General features: G+C 42.1%; 1 protein-coding gene across 9 annotated transcripts in view; it reads left to right on the top strand.

Moving 5' to 3' along the window:
- ccdc136b (coiled-coil domain containing 136b) overlaps positions 1 to 15,666 on the top strand; it is a 67,754-nt gene extending 52,088 nt beyond the window's left edge. For 8 of the 9 annotated variants that reach the window (XM_048554493.2, XM_048554495.2, XM_048554492.2 and 5 more), the window contains 3 exons: positions 327 to 461; positions 10,513 to 10,621; positions 12,112 to 15,666. In XM_048554493.2, coding sequence (XP_048410450.1) covers positions 327 to 461; positions 10,513 to 10,617 — 240 coding nt within the window. In that variant the 3' untranslated portion in view covers positions 10,618 to 10,621; positions 12,112 to 15,666. The remainder of the gene's footprint in view (positions 1 to 326; positions 462 to 10,512; positions 10,622 to 12,111) is intronic. The other variant, XM_048554494.2, reaches the window with a different exon arrangement.
- Positions 15,667 to 19,211: the final 3,545 nt, after the last annotated feature.

The raw sequence follows: 19,211 nt of genomic DNA, 5'->3' as shown, positions 1-19,211 counted from the left end.
TCATGAAGTGTCCTTCCCATTCATGACTTTATTGCAAGTTAGAATGTTAATGATCTCTCTAACTAAAATTACCCCTTGCTGAATCTTGCATACCTGAATATACTCTCCATCTCCACCCACTCTGACCAAACCATTATTGTAGCTATGTGGACATTACTGCAACATTGTTTCTCCTGTAGCACCTCTTGGAGTCCCTACCTTAATATAATAGAGCATATTGGGTTTCTGTATTTTCTTGAACAAAGTGCCATACACAAAATGAACTTTAACATTGCGTGAACAAGTTGTTTCTCAATAACAGGAGATTCTTTATGTTGTGTGACCAGTGTGAAGGATTAATCACTGAACTGAGAGCACTGGAGGAAAGGTACAGAAGTAGCCAAGAGGAACGCAGCCAATTGGAGTTGCAGCTCAGGCAGTATAAGGAAGAAATACACAAACTCAAAGGGACTCCTCATCAGGTAAGTCAGAGAGAGAAAACCATGATGTGGAGGTGCTGATGTTGGACGGGGGTGGGCAAGGTCAGAAATCACACGACACCAGGTTATAGTTCCACAGATTTATTGAAAACACAAGCTTTTGGAGTCTTATTGCTTCTTCGGGTATTAGCGAGGGAGGTAGTATCAGCCACAGCCTTTATAAGTAAAAAAAAATCAAAGGGTCACACCACTATGAGGATGTACTCAACAAATCTAAGATGCTGTTGAAACTTTAAACAGTTAGAAGGCTTTAATTGATTAATATGGGTATGTAAATCCCCACATTCCTTTGAAGTCACTGTCCTGAGAGAACTAAAGGTTTTATCAGTGTAAGGAAGAGGTAATACTTTAGGCCAGACAATGCATGTTAGGCATGTGGCCTTATTTAGAATCAGTGTTTTGGTTGCAGTTAGACTAGTTTTATTTCTAAAGTAGAAATTCATAAAATGTGTGTGAGTGAGAGAGAGAGAGAGAGAGAGAGTGTGAGTGTAGTGGGATCACCTGCAGTGTGAAATGAACCCAAGATCCCGGTTGAGGCCATCCTCAGGGATACCGAACTTGGCTATCTGTCTCTGCTCGGCCACTCTGATGCCCGTCTCGGAGGACGTTTACCTGAAGATCCGAGGCCGAATGTGTCATTCACTGCTGAGGTGTTCCCTGACTGGGAGGGAACATTGCTTCTGATGATTATTGCGTGGTGTCCATTCATGGCATCTGCATGGTTTCTCCAATATACCATGCACCGGGGCATCTTTGCCTGCAGTGTATGAGATAGACAACATTGGCTGTTTCACATGAATGTCTGCCATGCTTGTGGTGGCTGGTGTGCCCACCACGTTCACGGTAGTTGGGTAGTTGCTGCGAACAATGATCTGTTTAAGGTTTGGCGGTTGTGGAGGGTGAGAAGTGAAGGTGTGGGGAAGATTGTGGTGAGGTGCTTATTATCATCGATAATGTGTTGAAGGCTGCTAAGAACATGGCGTAGTTTCTCGGCTCCCGGGAAGTACTGGATTATGAAGGATACCCTATCAGACATTTCCCATGTCTGTCTTCTGAGGAGGTCATTACAGCTTTTCGCTGTGGCACATCGGAACTGGCTGTCGATGAGTTGAGTATTGTATTCCATTCCTATAAGGGCGTCCCTTCCACACCTTCAGGTGGCTGTGTCACTCCTCCTCATCCGATCAGATCCTGTGTATGTGCAGGGGTTGTCTGTCAGGGATGGCTATTTTAATATATTTAGGGTGGAAGCTAGAGAAATGCAGCATTGTGAGGTTATCCATAGACTTGCAATACGGTGAGGTAAAGAGGTCCTTGATGGAGATGTGTGTGTCCAAGAATGAGACTGATTCTATAGAGTAGTCCATGGTAAGTCTGATGGTGGGATGAAACCTGTTGATATTGCTATGTAGTTGTTTCGGAGATTCCTCGGCATGAGTCCAAAGGAAGAAAATGTTGTCACTGTATCTGGTGCATAGCATTGGTCAGAGGTTCTATGCAGCAACGAAGTCTTGTTTGAACCTGTGCATGAAAATGTTGCGTGTTGGGGAGCAAACCTGGGCCCCGTGGCGGTTCCGCGTGTCTGGATGAAGAACTGGTTGTCGAAGGTGAAGATGTTCTGGTTGAGCATGAAGCAGATGATTTGTAGGATGGCGCCTGGAAATTGGCACTTGGTGGTATTGAGTACTGAGGCTGTTGCAGTGATGCCATTGTCATGGGGGAATGCTGGTGCTGAAGCATCCATTGTGACTAGGAATGTTCCTGGTTCGACAGGTCCATAGGTGCTGAGTTTCTGTAAGAAATCTGTGGCGTTGTGACAGAAGCTGGGGTTCCCTGTACAGTGGGTTTCAAGATGCCCTCAACATAGCCAAAGAGGTTCTCACACAGGGTTCCATTGCCTGATACGATGAGATGTCCAGGTGTGTTGGCTTTGCGATAAAACCTTTAGTTCTCTCAGGACAGTGACTTCAAAGGAATGTGGGGATTTACATACACATATTAATCAATTAAAGCTTTCTAACTGATTAAAGTTTCAACAGCATCTTAGGTTTGTTTAGGACATCCGCATCAGTGATGTGACCCTTTGCTCTTTTACTTATAAATTCTGTGTCTGATACTACCTCCCTCACTAATAGCTGAAGAAGGAGTAAGACTCCGAAAACTGGTGAGGAATGAAGCAAAAAACCAAAAGTGAAGGTAGAAGGGTAAAGTACAGTAACCCCCAACTGCACCAACCATTCCTATCCTTGTCATCCACAATACAGCCGATGGGAAAATATTCCAATCTATAATATATGCCAATCTGTTAGCTATTATAGCTAATGAAAACATGAGAGAGGAGGAAAACTAGAGTAAGGGCAACAAGCGGATTCTGTATTTTACACAGAATAGACAAATCAGTGACACAGATTAACAGAGAACGATGCCAGAGGATAGGATGGATGTTGTGTCTACCCTACAGTCGATCATCTGCTACTTAAGGAGTAACAAAGGTAGCAAAACAAATCTGCCTTATTCATAAAGCAGTACTCTACTCTCCAAATTACAGCTTTTTCATTTGTCTAGGTGTGGCCTGCAAAATAGCTTCTCTCTGAAGGGTGTGAATCTTCACATGAGAATGATTAATGTGTAGTTAAACCGCTGAGGATTCTGTTCTGTGTGTCCAGTTTGCTCAAAAATTTCTCTAGTCACATTTAAAATTAAGTTTTGACAGTTCTGTTGTATGTGAGGGACAAAATGAGCTTAACTTGCCTGTCAAGGCTATAACCAATAGAAAGTTTCATCAAGCTCTTGGGGAAGAGGCTGGGGAATTGTCTGCCAGCAGATTGGATCAAGAAATGGCAGGAGACATCGGATACTGCAAAGGCTGTGGGCTCTGACAACATTCCAGCAGTTGTGCTGACAACATGTGCTCCACAACTAGCCATGCCCCTAGTAAAGATGTTCCAGTAAAGTTACAACACTGGTGTTTGCCCAACAATGTGGAAAACCGTCCAGCTATGTCGTGTCCACAGAAAACAGGACACGTCCAACCTGACCAATTACTGACCAATTAGTCCACTCGCAGACACCAGCAGAATGGTGGAAAAAGTCAATGACAATGCTGTTAAGCAGCACTTGCAAAGGTTTAACTTGCTTGCTCACTGATGCTCAGTTTGGATTGTGCCAGGGTCACTCAGCTCCTGACCTCATGCAGCCTTTGTCCAAACACGGACAAAAGAGCAAAACTCCAGAGGTGAGGTGAGAGTAACCATCACTGCCACATTTGACTGAGCGTGTCATCAAACAGCCTTAGCAAAACTAAAATCAGTCGGAATTGGGGGAAAACCATCTGCTGGTTGGAGTCATACCTGGCACAAAGTTTGTGCTTGGTGGGGATTAATAATCTCAGTCCCAGGACATCACTGCAAGAGATCCTCAGGGAGATGTCCTTGGCTTAACCATCTTCAGCAGCATCATTATTGACCTCTATCCTTCCCTCTATCAAAAGGTTAGAAATAAGCATTTTTTTTTGACGATTGTGCAATGTTCCGCACCATTCGCAGCTCCTCAGATACTGAACAGTCCATGCCCAAGACCTGGACAATATCTATGCCTGTGTTAATTAGTGGCAAGAACCATTTGTACACAAATTCCAGATAGTGACCCTTTCCAACAAGAGACAATCCAACCGTTGCCCCTTGATGTCAAACTCTCCATTATCAACATCTTGGGGATCACCATTGACCTGAAACTAAACTGGATCAGCTCTATACACACTATGGCTTCAAGAGCCAGTCAGAGGCTAGGAATTCTGAGGTAAGTAAGTCTCTTCCTGTCTCTCCAAAACCTGTCCACCATATACATGATGCAAGTCAGGAATATAGTAGAATATTCCTCCACTTGACAGAATGAGTGCAACTTCAGCAACACTCAGGCAGCTCATCACCATCCAAGACAAAGCAACCCACTTGACTGGCACTATCTTCAAAATTCATCCCTTCACCAGAAATGCACAGTAGCAACAGTGCGTGCTACCTTGAAGATGCACTGCAGGAACTCACCAAGGCTCTCTTGTCAGCAGCTTCCAAACATGCAGCCTCTACCACCAAGAAGTGCAAGGGCAGCAGATACATGGGAACAACCTGTAAGTTCCCAGCCAAGTCACACACCAAACAAAAATCCCGAAAAACTGTGGATGCTGGAAGCCAGAAACAATACTGGAAATACTCAGCAGGTCTGGCAGAATCTGTGGAGAGAAAGCAGAGTAGAGATGCTGCTAAACATACTGAATTTCTAGTTTTGTGCAAGTCACATGCCATCCTGACTCTGGACTACATTGTCATTGTTTCACTGTCACTGGTCAAATTCCAGGAACTTACTTCCGAACAGCACTGTGGATGTTCCCACATCCCAAGCACTGCAACAGTTCAAGAAGGCAGTACACCGCCACCTTCTCCAGGCTAATTAGGGATGGGCAATAAATGCTAGCCTGCATAATGGTGCCCACATTTCATTAATGACTGAAGAAAAGGTGATCTGAACTTTGCTTTGCTGCAGATTTTAGACCTTTGGGTTAGGCAGAGCTTGTGCACATACTGCAACCACTTTCTCCCTGATCGTCCATGATTAAAGGCACTCACAGTGCGTTTGTGGGGCCTTGAATAGAAATTTTGGCATTTGGCAAATATGTGATCTTGATGCAGACTGGAAAGATCTTCACAGCACTAATAAGGCAGCTATTAGAAAGTAGAATGTTTATAGGTAGATGAAGTAAGATTGATGAATGCCAAATTACATAAAATCCTACTAGGCAATCACGATTAGATGATTAATCAAGTATCTCCTGTTTTCTGAATATGTAGATTATAGGAAAATATAGTGAATCTGTCATTAATCTCTATGATTAATAAGGTTCCTGAATTACCTAACATAGCCTCGGCCAATCTTATGACAAGAATGTAGTATATGATTGAGAGACAAACACATAAAATACTGGAGAAACTCAGTCAATCTGGTAGCATCTGTGGAGAGAGAAACAGAGTTAATGTTTTGAATCCAATATGACTCTTCAGAACTTGGTCCTGTTCTGAAGAAGTTGTATTGGACTCAAAGCATTAAGTCTGTTTCTCTCTCCACAGATGCTGTTGGATCTGCTGAGTTTCTCCAGCATTTTCTATGTTTGTTTCAGATACCAACATCTGCTGTGTTTTGCTTTTATTGTAAGATTAAGAGAAGTGTTAAATTTTTGCTAGCACTATCAGGGATACAGTCTGATATTGATATACATTAAGCACGAAATCTATGTTAAAAGTTTAATGAAATTATGGGAACATAAATAGTAAAAAAATTGGAGAAATATAATCAAATCCCCATGACCTAATGGTCAACACCCCAAGGTTTGAAAAGAAATACTGCAATAGATTGCAAGCAATGATTTTCCAAGATTACATATGGACTACTGGATTGCCTCAAGGATCACTGCTGGGACCTCGGCTATTAACGATCGATACTAATACTTTATATTCAGAGACAGAAGTTAATATATTTAAGTTTTCTACTTATACAAAGCTAGGTGGAAAGGTAATCTCTGGGAAGGACACAGAGAGGCTGCAAAGTGATGTTGCATGTTGAATGAGAGGACAACAAGGAGGCAAGTCTATTATAATGTGCTGAAGTATAAAGTTATTCACTTTGGTCATAAAGAACAGAAAAGCAAAATTTTTTTTAAAAGGAATGAAACTTGTAGATATTGATGTTCAGATGACAAGAAAATACTTCACTCAAACAGTTATGAATCATTGGAATTTTCTGTCCAAAGGGGCTATCGGTGTTATTATGTTTAATACTGAGACAGGTAAATAGATATTCAATTTTTCTGAAAATCAATGGTTATGGGGAACAGTTGAAATCCAAGATGAGCCAAATTTGTACCGAATGGTGGAGCAGGCCCGAATGGCTAACGCGCCAACTCCAGCTTCTGTGTTTTGTGATGTTGTGAACACACTAACAGGTGAATGATTTTATCTAATATATAAAATCCAAACCTGGACTTTAGATAATCAGTAAAACAAAAGAAAGAATGAATTTTTTTTATGCAGGAAGTTATGATCTAGAATGCAGAGCTTGAAAGCAAGTTTGATCTCAATTCGGTCATAGCTTTCAAAAGCAAATTGAATAAGTCCTTGAAAAGGAAAATAATGCAAGGCCACAGAGGACGAATGAGGGGATGGGAGTAATTTGTTAGCGTGTTCATAGATTTAGCAAAAGCACAGTTGATGGAATAGTCTCTTTTTAGCCTGTTTAACTCCATAGTTAATTTCAAATAGGACTTGTATTTAAATACCAAACCATTTACACGCCAAAGACTATTTAGCGGGTAGAAAATGGGAAGGGAAATTGCAAGAATAGATAGGGATTTTGGAAGGAGAGAGTGCAGAGACAGGAGTGACAGCTAAATCAAAATACTGGTTTTAGAGACAGTTTTAAAGAGGGAATTGAAGAAGACTTCAGAGGACAGCAGTGCAGTTCTTAGCATAGGACTGTGGCAATGAACTCTGAGGGAGGGTGAAATGCATAATATGCTCAAATGATCCCAGAGACAAATCCAATTCACAACACTGCACAGTTTGGGTTGGTGAGACCATGAGGATTTGTAGTTGAGGACAAGCGATTCAGATTGAATTCTCATGCTGGCAATAACATTGATATGACATATATGATATTGATATACATCAAGCACGACATCTATGTTAAAAGTTTAATGAAATTATGGGAACATAAATAGTAAAAAAATTGGAGAAATATAATCAAATCCCCATGACCTAATGGTCAACACCCCAAGGTTTGAAAAGAAATACTGCAATAGATTGCAAGCAATGATTTTCCAAGATTACATATGGACTACTGGATTGCCTCAAGGATCACTGCTGGGACCTCGGCTATTAACGATCGATACTAATACTTTATATTCAGAGACAGAAGTTAATATATTTAAGTTTTCTACTTATACAAAGCTAGGTGGAAAGATAATCTCTGGGAACATTCTTGGTAATGAAAAGGGTTTGGAAATTGAAGCTTTATTCTGGTCAAAGAAGGGGCTTGAAGATTTCATAGAATTTGGTCAGATTGGAAAGTGCATGGACTCAATAGGACAAGAGCAGATTGTGCAGTGGAGGCTGAAAACAGTATGTGTAATGTATCCAATATTCAGGTGAAAGGGCTTGGGACTGATCGCTGATTTGATAACAGGCCTGCAGTCTAAGAACGTAGAGATGGTTATGTGAATATCGAGATTCCATGAGGCATTCTGTTGGTAATTATTATGGACATGGTATAAATCATTATGGGCAGTACTTTAATTTTGAGTGTATCATATCTCAATGTTTAGATATCTTCTCTTCATTACAGTTATAGAGTGGTTTAGCAAGGTTTTGGGTACAGTTTGTTTTTAAGTTTCTGACACTCAGCTGTTCTGTGATGATCCAAGCTGTAAGGTCATCTCCAGTGGATGGCCCCTGTTCTATTGGGTGAGACCTTCTCCGATTGTAATGCCATGCGTCTCTTCATGGGTTGTCTGTACCAAATTGCCGCCTGTGGTTGACATCTTTCATCTCATCCTAGCTTAATCAATCTTGCATGAACAATATTGCCCTGTAATGTACTGTGCCCTGAGTTTGGGAGTTGAACCATTAACCAGCAGATGTGGCACGCTTTACATGTTTTACTGCTGTTTGATAATTCCTAACCTTTTGAAACCTTCCAACTTTTACTATACATTCACTTGCTGCTTTTGTAGAACTACTTCCAAAGTTCTTTACTGATTGTAACTGTTTGCTTTTCCTAGAAACTTGAGCTTCTCAAAACTTTCTTCAAATCCTCCTAGCAGCCTGATTTAGGTTTGGGAAATGCATGACCTCATGCACCTCTATTTCTTCTATGTTAATTCTGCTCAAGGGAGAGGACCATTAGTGACAAATCCAGATGGTTAACACTATCCAATGGACCCTTTACAAGTTGTCAATTCTGTTGGTCAGGAAAGTGCTCAAACTTTTGTTTGTCAGATGTTGTAACACCTATTAATGCTCCCTGCCTGGTTAATTTCCACATGGTAACCTTACTATTAGTTGCTGCTCTTTCTTACTTATGGATTCTTAGGTCATTGAATTGTACAGCATGTAAAGACTCTTTGGTCCAACTCATCCATGCTGACCAGATATTCAAAACTAATCTAGTCCCAATTGCCAGCATGTAGCCCATTTCCCTGTAAACACTTCCTATTCATGTACCCATCTAGATGCCTTTTAAATGTTGTAATTGTACCAGCCTCCACCACCTCCTCTAGCAGTTCATTCCATACATGCACCACCCTCCATGTGAAAAGATTGCCCCTTTTCAATCAATCCCCTCTCACCTCAAACCTATGCCATCTAGTTTTGGACTCCCCCACCCTGGAGAAAAGACCTTGGCTATTCACCCAATCCATACCCGTCATGATTTAATAAACCTCAGTAAGGTCATCCCTCAACCTCTGATGTTCCAGAGAAAATAGACGGAGCCTATTCAGCCTCTTCCTACGTCTCAAACTCTCTAAACTCGGCAACATCCTTGTAAATCTTTTCTGAATCTTTGAAGTTCACAACATCTTTCCCATACCATATTTAGAAGATCCAATGCACCTTTTCAGTGCTTCAATCCACAACTTCATTCAGACCCAGTTATGTGCTGTAGGATGAGTGAAAAATGATACAAAGAGGGGAATGAATGGGAATGTTACAGGGGTATAATGGGCTGATTGTGTGTAATTGAAATGAGATCATGACTGCAAAATAGGGAAGCATGGACAAACTGAAGAAAAAGCAGTTTTATCAAGATTAATGTGTTTGAAACAATTTCTTGACACATATGAATGTTTGCTAGGAAAGTGGGCCAGGCAGAATCTGTAATTCGAAGGTTGGTAAATTAATTGGAAGTTCTGAATGGCTGCCTTCATCTATATTTACCTGTGATTTGCCTGTTTAAAGTTCTAATCTGTAATTTTTAGTGTTGCAGTATTCTGCTCTTTAAATCTGTTTTCTTTATTGAATTGTGTCTGCTTGTCTTTGATGGAATGAAATGTTTGTAAAATCGCAGCATGTCTCAATATTGAAGCGTTAACAATGCTTTTTTCCTGTTCTTTCCTTTTCCCCAATTGTCTCTTGCTCTATTTTATTTCTTCACTTACTGTCATCCCTCTCATTTTCTGAACATCACTCTTTCACATCCCCTACTGCCACACTTTCAATCACTGCATTTCTATTCCTTCTGATTTGGTCACTCATTTTTTTCTGCCAATTATCCCACAATAATTAATATCTCCAACTATCACATTTTCTGGTCTCCGATAATCATTCTCCATCATCCACTTTTCCACCATCATTTCCATCTATTTGTTCTAATCTTGCACGCTTTAATCTTCCACATTACATCTACTTTTCATCTATTGTGTTATTTATTTGGTTTTCTCCCACCCATCCCTTTCCCTATGTTTCTTTCTGTTACTGTCTCCTTCCTTTTTCTATATGTATGATTGCTTTTTGGTCTCTGTTTGTATGTCTGTTTCTTCCCTGTGTTTATATCTGCTTTTACATGTGTGCCTATCTATGTGTATATTTGTGCTTATGCTTTTGTGTGTGTGTCTGTGTGCTTCTGTCTGTCCTTATATATCTGCCTTTTATATGTATGTATCTGCCTGTGTATGTATTCTTTCTGTGCGCGTGTATGTCTGTATCATGGTGCCATCTCTCTGTCTCTATATGTGTGTGTGTGTTTTGTTATATGTCACCATGTGTATATCTCTGTTTATCTGTGTTTGTTTGTATACCCTTATTTATCTTTCTGTGCTCCTCTCTTGTTCTGTTTATCTCTTTGTGTCTGTGTGTTACGTTTATCTCTATATTATTGTGTGTGTGTGTGTGTGTGTGTGTGTGTGTGTGTTTTGGGATTTGCCATTATCTGTTTGATTCTGGTTCTGCCTGTGTCTCTGTCTCTCGTTCTACCTGTCTCACTGTCTCAGAATGCCACTATTCCTGACCCCCCTGTGCTCTCCTTACCTGTGATAGGACTGGTTGTACTGATGGCTGTGCTGTGGTGCTGGTGGGCTGAGACCTCCCGGCATTGACCAGGTACTGATATTTCACATATTGTTTTCTGCATGTTTTAGACAGAGGGTGTGCCTATTAGAAAGATTAGGACCCTGGGGATTCCATTTTGGCGCTCTGTGGGTTACACAGTTTGGGGCTAGTGGATTACAACGGCCTAGGTGCATGGGGTGAAGTTTGGGGCTGGGGGGCTGCGGTTTGGAAAAGACACAGAAATCTGTTCTTATCCCATGTTATTGCTAAGTTTACCTTGGCTTTAATTCAACAAAGGTAATTAACTTTAGTAGTAGAAACCCAGGCTGATTTCTCCTCTGTCTAACCCAGGAATCACTGAGCGTGGAACTGAGGAGTAGGAGAATTGCCTCTTTTCTAACCCAGGGATTTTAATGAATGTATTGTTCTCACTGGGTTCAACAATCTTAGTACAGCTGAAGGGCCAAACCAGGAACTCCATATTCTGTAAGAGCTTGTGATTGTCCAGGCCCCCTGCTCACTCACTCATTCCCTTCAATGCTGTCCAAAGTAATCATGCTATAAGGATCATGTTGCTACAGCTGTTTGAGATTAAAGTGTATCACTGACTCTCTGACTGATTTATAACTTCACAAAATAAACCTCTCCGAGCCACTGCTGGTGACTGTACCCTGAGATGGGAAGGAGAAGGTGGTGAAGGGGAGGAGAATGAGGTGGGGGTTGGGAGGATGGCAGGAAGTACAGAGGAACAGTGCCAAAGCAATTTCATCACTCCAGCTCCACCTGTGCAAGATCCTGATCACACCTTTCGCCCACAGACCGAGAGAAGGAAGACTGACAAATTGTGTGGTTTATATGTGCATTGAGAGTGGGAGGGAGAAGGTGGTGGGGGCGAGGAGTTATCCCCTGAAGGAGGGTGTGTGCTACCAAGGGATTTTACCCTGAGGGAGAAGGAGAGGCAGGAGCAATGCCTGTACCGAGGGAGGGGTGGGTCAGTGTGGAATAACATCAGGAGGGTGAAGGGGGGAAAGTGATTATATATACCCCACCGTGAGAGGGGGAGGGAGGAATTATAACCATAGAGAGGGAGGAATAGGGAGATGTTATTAGCTGAGAGAAATGGAGGAGTTATAACTGACAAGTGTGGTAGGAGGGAGTTAGACCCTCATGTAGAGGATGACAAGGTGGATTATACTTAGAGAATGTTGTGGGTGGAGTCCAACTTCTGTTTGGAAATTCCCAAAGCTCCCAGATGTGGCTTAGGACTGGGAAAGGGTCCCAGGGCACTGGTGTGGGAGGGATGTTGAGATAGCAGTCCTGACATTGGAAACAAAATTGAATAGGATGCAAATGATAAAAACTGTTTAAGTATGTTTCCATTAGAGAATGCTGCAAACGAATACATTCTGTCTGAAGAAATTTAAAGACAGAAGCAGGCTGCTGATCTGTGAGGGAGAGGGAGGGAGGGGTTAGAGGCAGCGCAGTTAAGAGTTTCAGCTGGAATTTTTCTGTGACCTTTTGTTGCTTTCCTTCCTGTGCAGACTCGGTTTGGAGGGAGGATTCCATTAGTGCTGGTTATTGCTACAGCTGGTCAATCTTCTGTGTTCCAGCCTCACTGCTAACGTCTCAACAACCAAACTAGCATAATGCTTACCTGCCTCCCAGCTCTCCAAGTTCCTGCTTCTTTACTCTTCTTTCTCTTCCTCTTCCTTCCTGCTTTGATACCTTCCTCCCCTCCTTTTTTTTCTCACCCATGGCTTGCTGTATCCCCTCTCCCTTACCCCTCTTCCCCACCCCACTCTCCCTCCAACACTTCCTTCCTCCCTTCGTGGTTTCTTCCTCAAACCTTCACTTCCCCTCCACTTGTCTTATCTTCCTTCATCTCTCTCCTACTCCTCACCCTCCTTTCCTTGTCCCCACTTCCGATTTCCCCTTGATTTCTTAGCCTCTGTTTGTTAGTTCTGCACTCTTCTCAGTGCCCTGTTTTATAGTATGCTGCTGGGCATATTGAACTGCTGCTACACTGGGAATTCTCCTGGACTGGGAACAGAGCTGTACATATCAACGTCTCTGGAATTTCTGAACGATCACACATTGGCTTCGTGATGTGCACTGCACCCCATTCTTTCCCTGCTTCCTCTGAAAGGATTAGACTGCAATGCAATTCTCTTTATATGGAATGAAATGAGCAGCAACAGTGCATGATGCAGTCCAGAGCTGGGTTGGGTCAGCTAAATCTGTGCTTAAAATGATTGGACTCTAGTTAGAAACAAGGGTAAAACTAAGGACTTAAGATTGTTCCCCTATTTCTAATGATTTTTCCCATCAGCAGAGAGAACCCCATTTATCCAAATCAGTTCCAATAATATGTTAATGTTCTGTGGCATCTCATTGTGGTTTGACTGTTGATTGATAGATTAATTGACCTTCAAAGATTTACCCTCAGTAATTAATTGTCTCTCAGTTATTGCACCTTGCTTATTGATTCACAGTGATCTACCCTCAGTGATTGACCTCTGGAATTGCCCAGTGAGGAGAGGGCCACAGTGATCTTTCGTCAGTGATCGCCCCTTAGTCTTTGACCCACAACTATTGCCCTGCACTATTTGTCCTGCAGTGATTTTGAATATGGTGGAGAGCTCCTCATGGTTGCTATTCAGTACTTCCAGCTGAGTTCAGCCTTGTTGCTTCCCCTTGCACGGATTATCCTTGGTGGTAGTTGGTGATTGGCAGTTTGAGCTTATTTTAGTGATGACCATTTAGCAATTTGAGTTCAGAGATTAATTCTTGGTGATTTACAGAGTTGCAGTTATGGCTGCAAACATTTTATTCTTGTGCTATGGCAACCTAGTGCCCAGATCCCACCACTCCCACAAAATATGCTGTGTTTTGTTTGAACATTAAAACAACAATAATGATCTCTTCTTAATGTTCTTTTCCCCAGCAACACCTGTTCATAATCACTCCTCCTAATCTCACACTTCCACCCCTCAATTATTTTGTTTGCTCCCTTTACTATCTTCTCTGTACTATGGTCACTGTAACTGTACACTGTATTCTAAGAGTGGTTGCATAAATTTGGTTGAGTTATAAAGTGAGGTCATCTTTTAATATATCCCAACATCTTATTTTATCAATAAACTGCAGCTATCAATACCCCTGGTCCCTTTCATTATTCACCTTCTTGCTTTTCATTTAAGGAATATTCCCCTCTTGGATTTTCATTCCTAAGTGAAGCACTTTGCATTTCTCTATATTAAATTGAATCTGCCGACAGTCTGTCCGATTCCCAGCATAACACAGATCCACTTGTAGCTTACCTTGTTCAGCTTTAGGGTCTACCACATCTCTTAACTTTGTACCCCGTGTAAAGTTAGCAAATATGCTTGTGATTTCTTAGTGCAAAGTCTTGTATTTTTTAAAATTTGTTTATAGTACGCGGGCGTTGCTGGCTAGGCAAGCATTAGTTACCCGTCCCTAATTGCCTAGAGTACAGCTGAGAGCCAACCACATTGCTTGGGTCTGGAATCACATCTAGGTCTGACCAGGTAAAGACAGCAGATTTCCTTCCCGAAAGGCTGTTAATGAAACAGGTGGGTTTTTCCAACAAGCCACAGTGGTTACGTGGTCACCATTAGGCCGGTTTGTTATTCCAAATTTTTACTGAGTTCATATTTTGTAACCTACTATCGTGAGGTTTGAACGCATGTCAGCAGAACATTAGTCCCTGGTCCTGGATTACAAGTTTAATGGAATTATCACAACGCTATCACCTTTCCCCAAAGGTGCTATATCCAGTAAAATTTAGTGTAGAATTACATGATCTACGCAAAAGTATTATACAAAGTAATACACAATATGCTGTTTATACAGAATGTTATATTCACTGAAACATCATGTTCAATAATATATAGACATCTGTGATTTATAACATATACACAAGGTGCTGTATACTCTAACATAAGGTATATACACACACGTGTGTAACACCTACAATGCTATGTGTATTATGTAGTAAATACAGGAGTCAGGAACGGTTATTGCTTAGGAGACCATTCAGCCTGTTAGGACCATGCTAGCTTTTTGCAAGCGTAACTCGCTTCGTCTTGCTGTATTGCCTTTTCCCCACAGCCTTGCTAATTTTTTTTCTTCAGACAATGATCCAGTCCACTTTTCAAAGCCATGATTGAATCTGTCCCCATAACTCTCTCAAGCATTGCATTCCAGATGCTAACACAAGCTTTATTTTCATGTTGCTGCCACTGTTGCTTCTTTTATCAATTACCTCAAATCAGTATTTCCAGTTCTGGATCCTTTTACCAACGGCAACAGTTTCTCCCCATTTACTCTGTCCAGATGCTTTCATGATTTTGATCCATAACCAGCAACACGTTGCATTTTATTACATTACCATATTGTATATACACAAGTGTTAAACCCATCAAGAGGTGCTGTATGTATTATTGAATATATACAGGTCTCAAGAGTTGCAGCATATGCAATAATGTACAGTAAGAGCTTGTGTTGGAGAACCAGAAAATCATGCAAACCAATGTCAGGTTCCTGCCCGTAAGTATGATTTCACTTTGAGACTGTCTGCTATGCTGGACTGATAGAATCATAGAATACCTACAGTGTGGAAGCAGGCCATTCAGCCCGTTGAGTCCATACTGGTCCTTCAAAAAACATCCCACCCAGACTCACCCCTCTACTGTATCCCTGTAATCCTGCATTCCCATGGCTAACCCATCTAGCCTGCACATAACTGGACAATACAGGCAATTTAGCACGGCCAATCCACCCTAACCAGCACACCTTTGGACTGTGGGAGGAAACTGGAGCCCCTGGGGGAAACCCATGCAGACAGGGGGAGAATGTGCAAACTCCACACAGACAGTCGCCCAAGATTCCTGGGTATTCTGGCTGCTGTGTCCCTGGAGGCTGCAGTGAAATACTCACACTACAGCAACAACTGGTTGAATGAAACTGGCGCTCTCCCTGATCCATTTCCATGTACACCATTTGAATGTTAAAACTGTTGTAGTTGGTTGGCTCGCTGAGCTGGTTCATTGTTTCGCAGACGTTTCGTTACCATGCTGTGTAACATCAACACTGCAGCATCCAATGAAGCGCTGTTGTGCTTTTCTGCCTGTTGTTTAAACTCTGGTGTCCGTTGAGCTGGATTACCTCATTTCCAGTTTTCCTTTGCAGTGGAGTGTATATGGGGTTGAACTCTATGTGTTTGTTGATGGCTTTCTCCGTGGAGTACCATGCTTCTAGGAATTCCCATGCTTGTCTTTGCTCAGCTTATCCCAGGATCCTGGTGTTGTCCCAGTCGAAGTGGTGGTTCTCCTTATCCATGTGGATAGAAATGCGTGAGTAGTCTTTTTGTAGCCAAGTGACATTCGTTTATGATGACTGTTTTGATGGCTGTTGATGGAAGCGTGGTACTCTACGGAGAAAGCCATCAACAAACACAGAGCACACCACCATATACACTCCACTACAGAGGAAGACCAGAAATGAGGTAATCCAGCTCAACGGACACCAGAGTGTAAATAACAGGCAGAAAAGCACAACAGCGCTTCATTGGAGGCTGCACTGATGCTGTTACCCAGCACGGTAACGAAACATCTGTGAAACAACAAACCAGCTTGGCGAGCCAACCAACCACAACATCAACAACCCGAGCTACAAATCTACCCAAAAACCTCAATGTTAAAAGTGCATTCCCAAATTTCTCAGTTTTGTTCAAAGTGCCACACAGCCTGTCTATGGACAGAGAATTGTGATTGGTGCAGCCATAGTTGTGTGTGTCCACACGGAGATGGAGAATGTTCCTGAGAAACAGCAACAGGCACAGATTTAAGTGGACTGGAAGAAGGATAAGAGCAAATATAAGTGGGAATCTGAGATTCCGTACATAATTTAGTGGTTGAGGCAGTTCAGTTAAAAGGAAACTGAACCTACGCTTGTAACCTGCAAGACTACAGATCAGACACTAGAAAGTGAAACGTAAATTGGGACTAGTTTATTCAGGTGATGCAGACATGATTTATTGAATCGCCTCTTTCTTTGCTGTAACCTTTCTGCAGTTCTGTGGTCCTGGAGTGTACTTCCATTAAGCAGCAGCCCCATTAGTAGCAGAATGACGTTTAAGGAATCATTCACCTTTCTCTTCAACGTTGTTGCCCATACAAGATCATTGCGTTCCTGCAAACATCATCTCCATCCATTACCAGAACACTCTGGCATACAGCACCCAGGAGAAAGTTCCTTTATTGCACAATTCTGCTTCCTTGCCTTTAATTACGCATGGCGAATTGAAAGAGGGCACCAATATGATTTCCTACACACTCAGTATTTCCTTCCTAACTCTGATGTTTCTGCCTGTGATTTTTCTTGACAGTGGCTGTGAGCTGTGCAATCCCAATTAATCCAGTATCATAACTGTGTCAGAGTATGAGGATAGTTTGTCAAGTGTTACTGAGAGGCTCCTACATTGAAGCTAGCTTTGGAACAATGGCAGAAATAGACAGCTGCCCCTTTCACTAGTCCAAATGTCACCTTTAGCCAGGATTTTACTGGTGTATGTGGGGGAGAATGTGCAGAAATGCTTTGAGTGTGCTAACGTACGGGGAGACAGTTCCTTGATCCATTACCTGCCTCTGCTGCTACTTTACGCTCGGGTGGGCAGACCCAGTTACAGGAATTAATGCCATTAAATCTGCCACTACCTTGTGACTAAGAACCTGCCCAATCGGGGAATTTTAGATGGCAGAACAAAGCACGTGTGGTGTCTGTAGTGAGTGCTTGGCAATGCTACAATTAATCTTGTGTCTCTTCCCAAGGTTGAATGCCATGATCTTCACATCCGTCAAGAGCACCCATCCCTGTTTCCAAATGCAAGAAGTAGCTTGATAAATCTCTCAGTGACTCTCCAATCACATAAGCTCTGAAAGTATCCATTACCTCAGCATCTGGGGGGGAAGTGAGCTGATATTCCATCTTGGTGTGTCCCTTCTCTGATTAAATTTTCATCAGCTCCTGCACACTCGTGTTTTGTGGATCACACTCAAAATAATCCCTGGACATCAGATGCACCAGGGTGAGGCAAGGGGTTTAGTTCAGGATAGATGTAGGAGTCTGGGACAGAGCAGGTAAAGAGAATAGTTTGAAACTGAGATAGGGCTTGGAGGAGAAAATGATGCAGTGGGATGTATTGGGATTGCTACCAAAGTCAATGGAGAGAGTGGTGCAAAAACAAAGTTGCTGGAAAAGCTCAGCAGGTCTGGCAGCATCTATGGAGAAGAAAACAGAGTTAGCGTTTCGGGTCTGGTGACCCTTCCTCAGTTCTGACCTGAAACGTTAACCCTGTTTTCTCCTCCACAGATGCTGCCTTACCTGCTGAGCTTTTCCAGCAACTTTGTTTTTGTCCCTGATTTACAGCCTCCGCAGTTCTTTTGGTTTTTATTGAGAGAGTGGTGCAGTTGGATTTGTTTGCGACTTATACAGAGCAATGGGGAGAAGATGCAGCATTGGAATTAGTTGGATTTGTACAGGGATACAGGGACAGAAAGGGGCAGTTGGGGTGGTTTACAATTGATAATGTAAGAAGGGCAGGGGCTGTTTTAGATGAAGAGCGATAATGAAATACTGTGGCAGTTAGATTAGCTTGGAATTGATAGGAGGCTACGAGGAATGAGTAGGTAATGGAACTATATTGGGATTGTTACAGATTTTAGGTGAGAATTGAGTTGTGGGATTAATTTGGGATTGATACAGGTCATAGAGAGAGAAAGAGATCGGTTTGGGACTAATTTTGAGCTGGAGAAAGTAAGTGGGCTTGGAGGTTTTTACTTGGGTTTCATATCGAGTTTTGGGAAGTGAATGCAGCATTCAGATTAGTTTTTCCAGTGTTATAGGGAAAGAGCGGGTCAATCGAATTAGTTTGTGACTGATACAGGTCTATGGGAAGAAAGTGGAGTGGAATTAGTTGGAATTGATACAGAACTATAGGAGGTAGTGACATTAGATTGGGACTGATAGAAGGCTCTGGGGCAGAGTGTAGATCAGTGGTACTATTTTGGGATGGATATGGGGCTATGGTGAGAGCATGTGACAGGGAGTTTGGGATAGAGTCAGGCCTACCTGAGAGTGTAAGGCAGGGAGTTTGAGGTATGGTTACAGGGAGACAGGTAACAGGATAGTTTGGATGGATATGGGGCTATGGGGAGAACATGTGGTAAAGTTTGGGATTGACATAGAACTACAGGGAGAGAGCATATATTGGAATATGTCTGGGATTGTTTTAATGAGCTAACTCAGATGCATTGAGCTAAGTGGTCTTGTTCTATGCTGTGAATTTCCCTAACACTGTGTGGTTTGAAAGTCTAAGCTTTTTGATTCCCAATGAAACAGAGAAGAGATACCCAATCCTATTAAATAGCCTGTTTTGTTCATTAGGAGTTCTGTTTTGTTTTCAGAAACCTAAACTTAAAGAAAGCTTGAAATGTGAAGATAGAGAGTTAACCCCAAATTCTATGCGGACAACAACAGTTTGAACTTATATTGCCTTGGACACAGTTAAATATCTAAAGGTACTTTGCAGCAGGCTTAGCAGACAAATACTTGAGAATGA

This window comes from Stegostoma tigrinum, chromosome 25 (assembly GCF_030684315.1).
Source record: "Stegostoma tigrinum isolate sSteTig4 chromosome 25, sSteTig4.hap1, whole genome shotgun sequence".
Taxonomy (NCBI): Eukaryota; Metazoa; Chordata; class Chondrichthyes; order Orectolobiformes; family Stegostomatidae; genus Stegostoma; species Stegostoma tigrinum.
The sequence above is the reverse complement of the archived record's forward strand: the minus strand, read 5'-3'. Positions and strand labels throughout refer to the sequence as shown.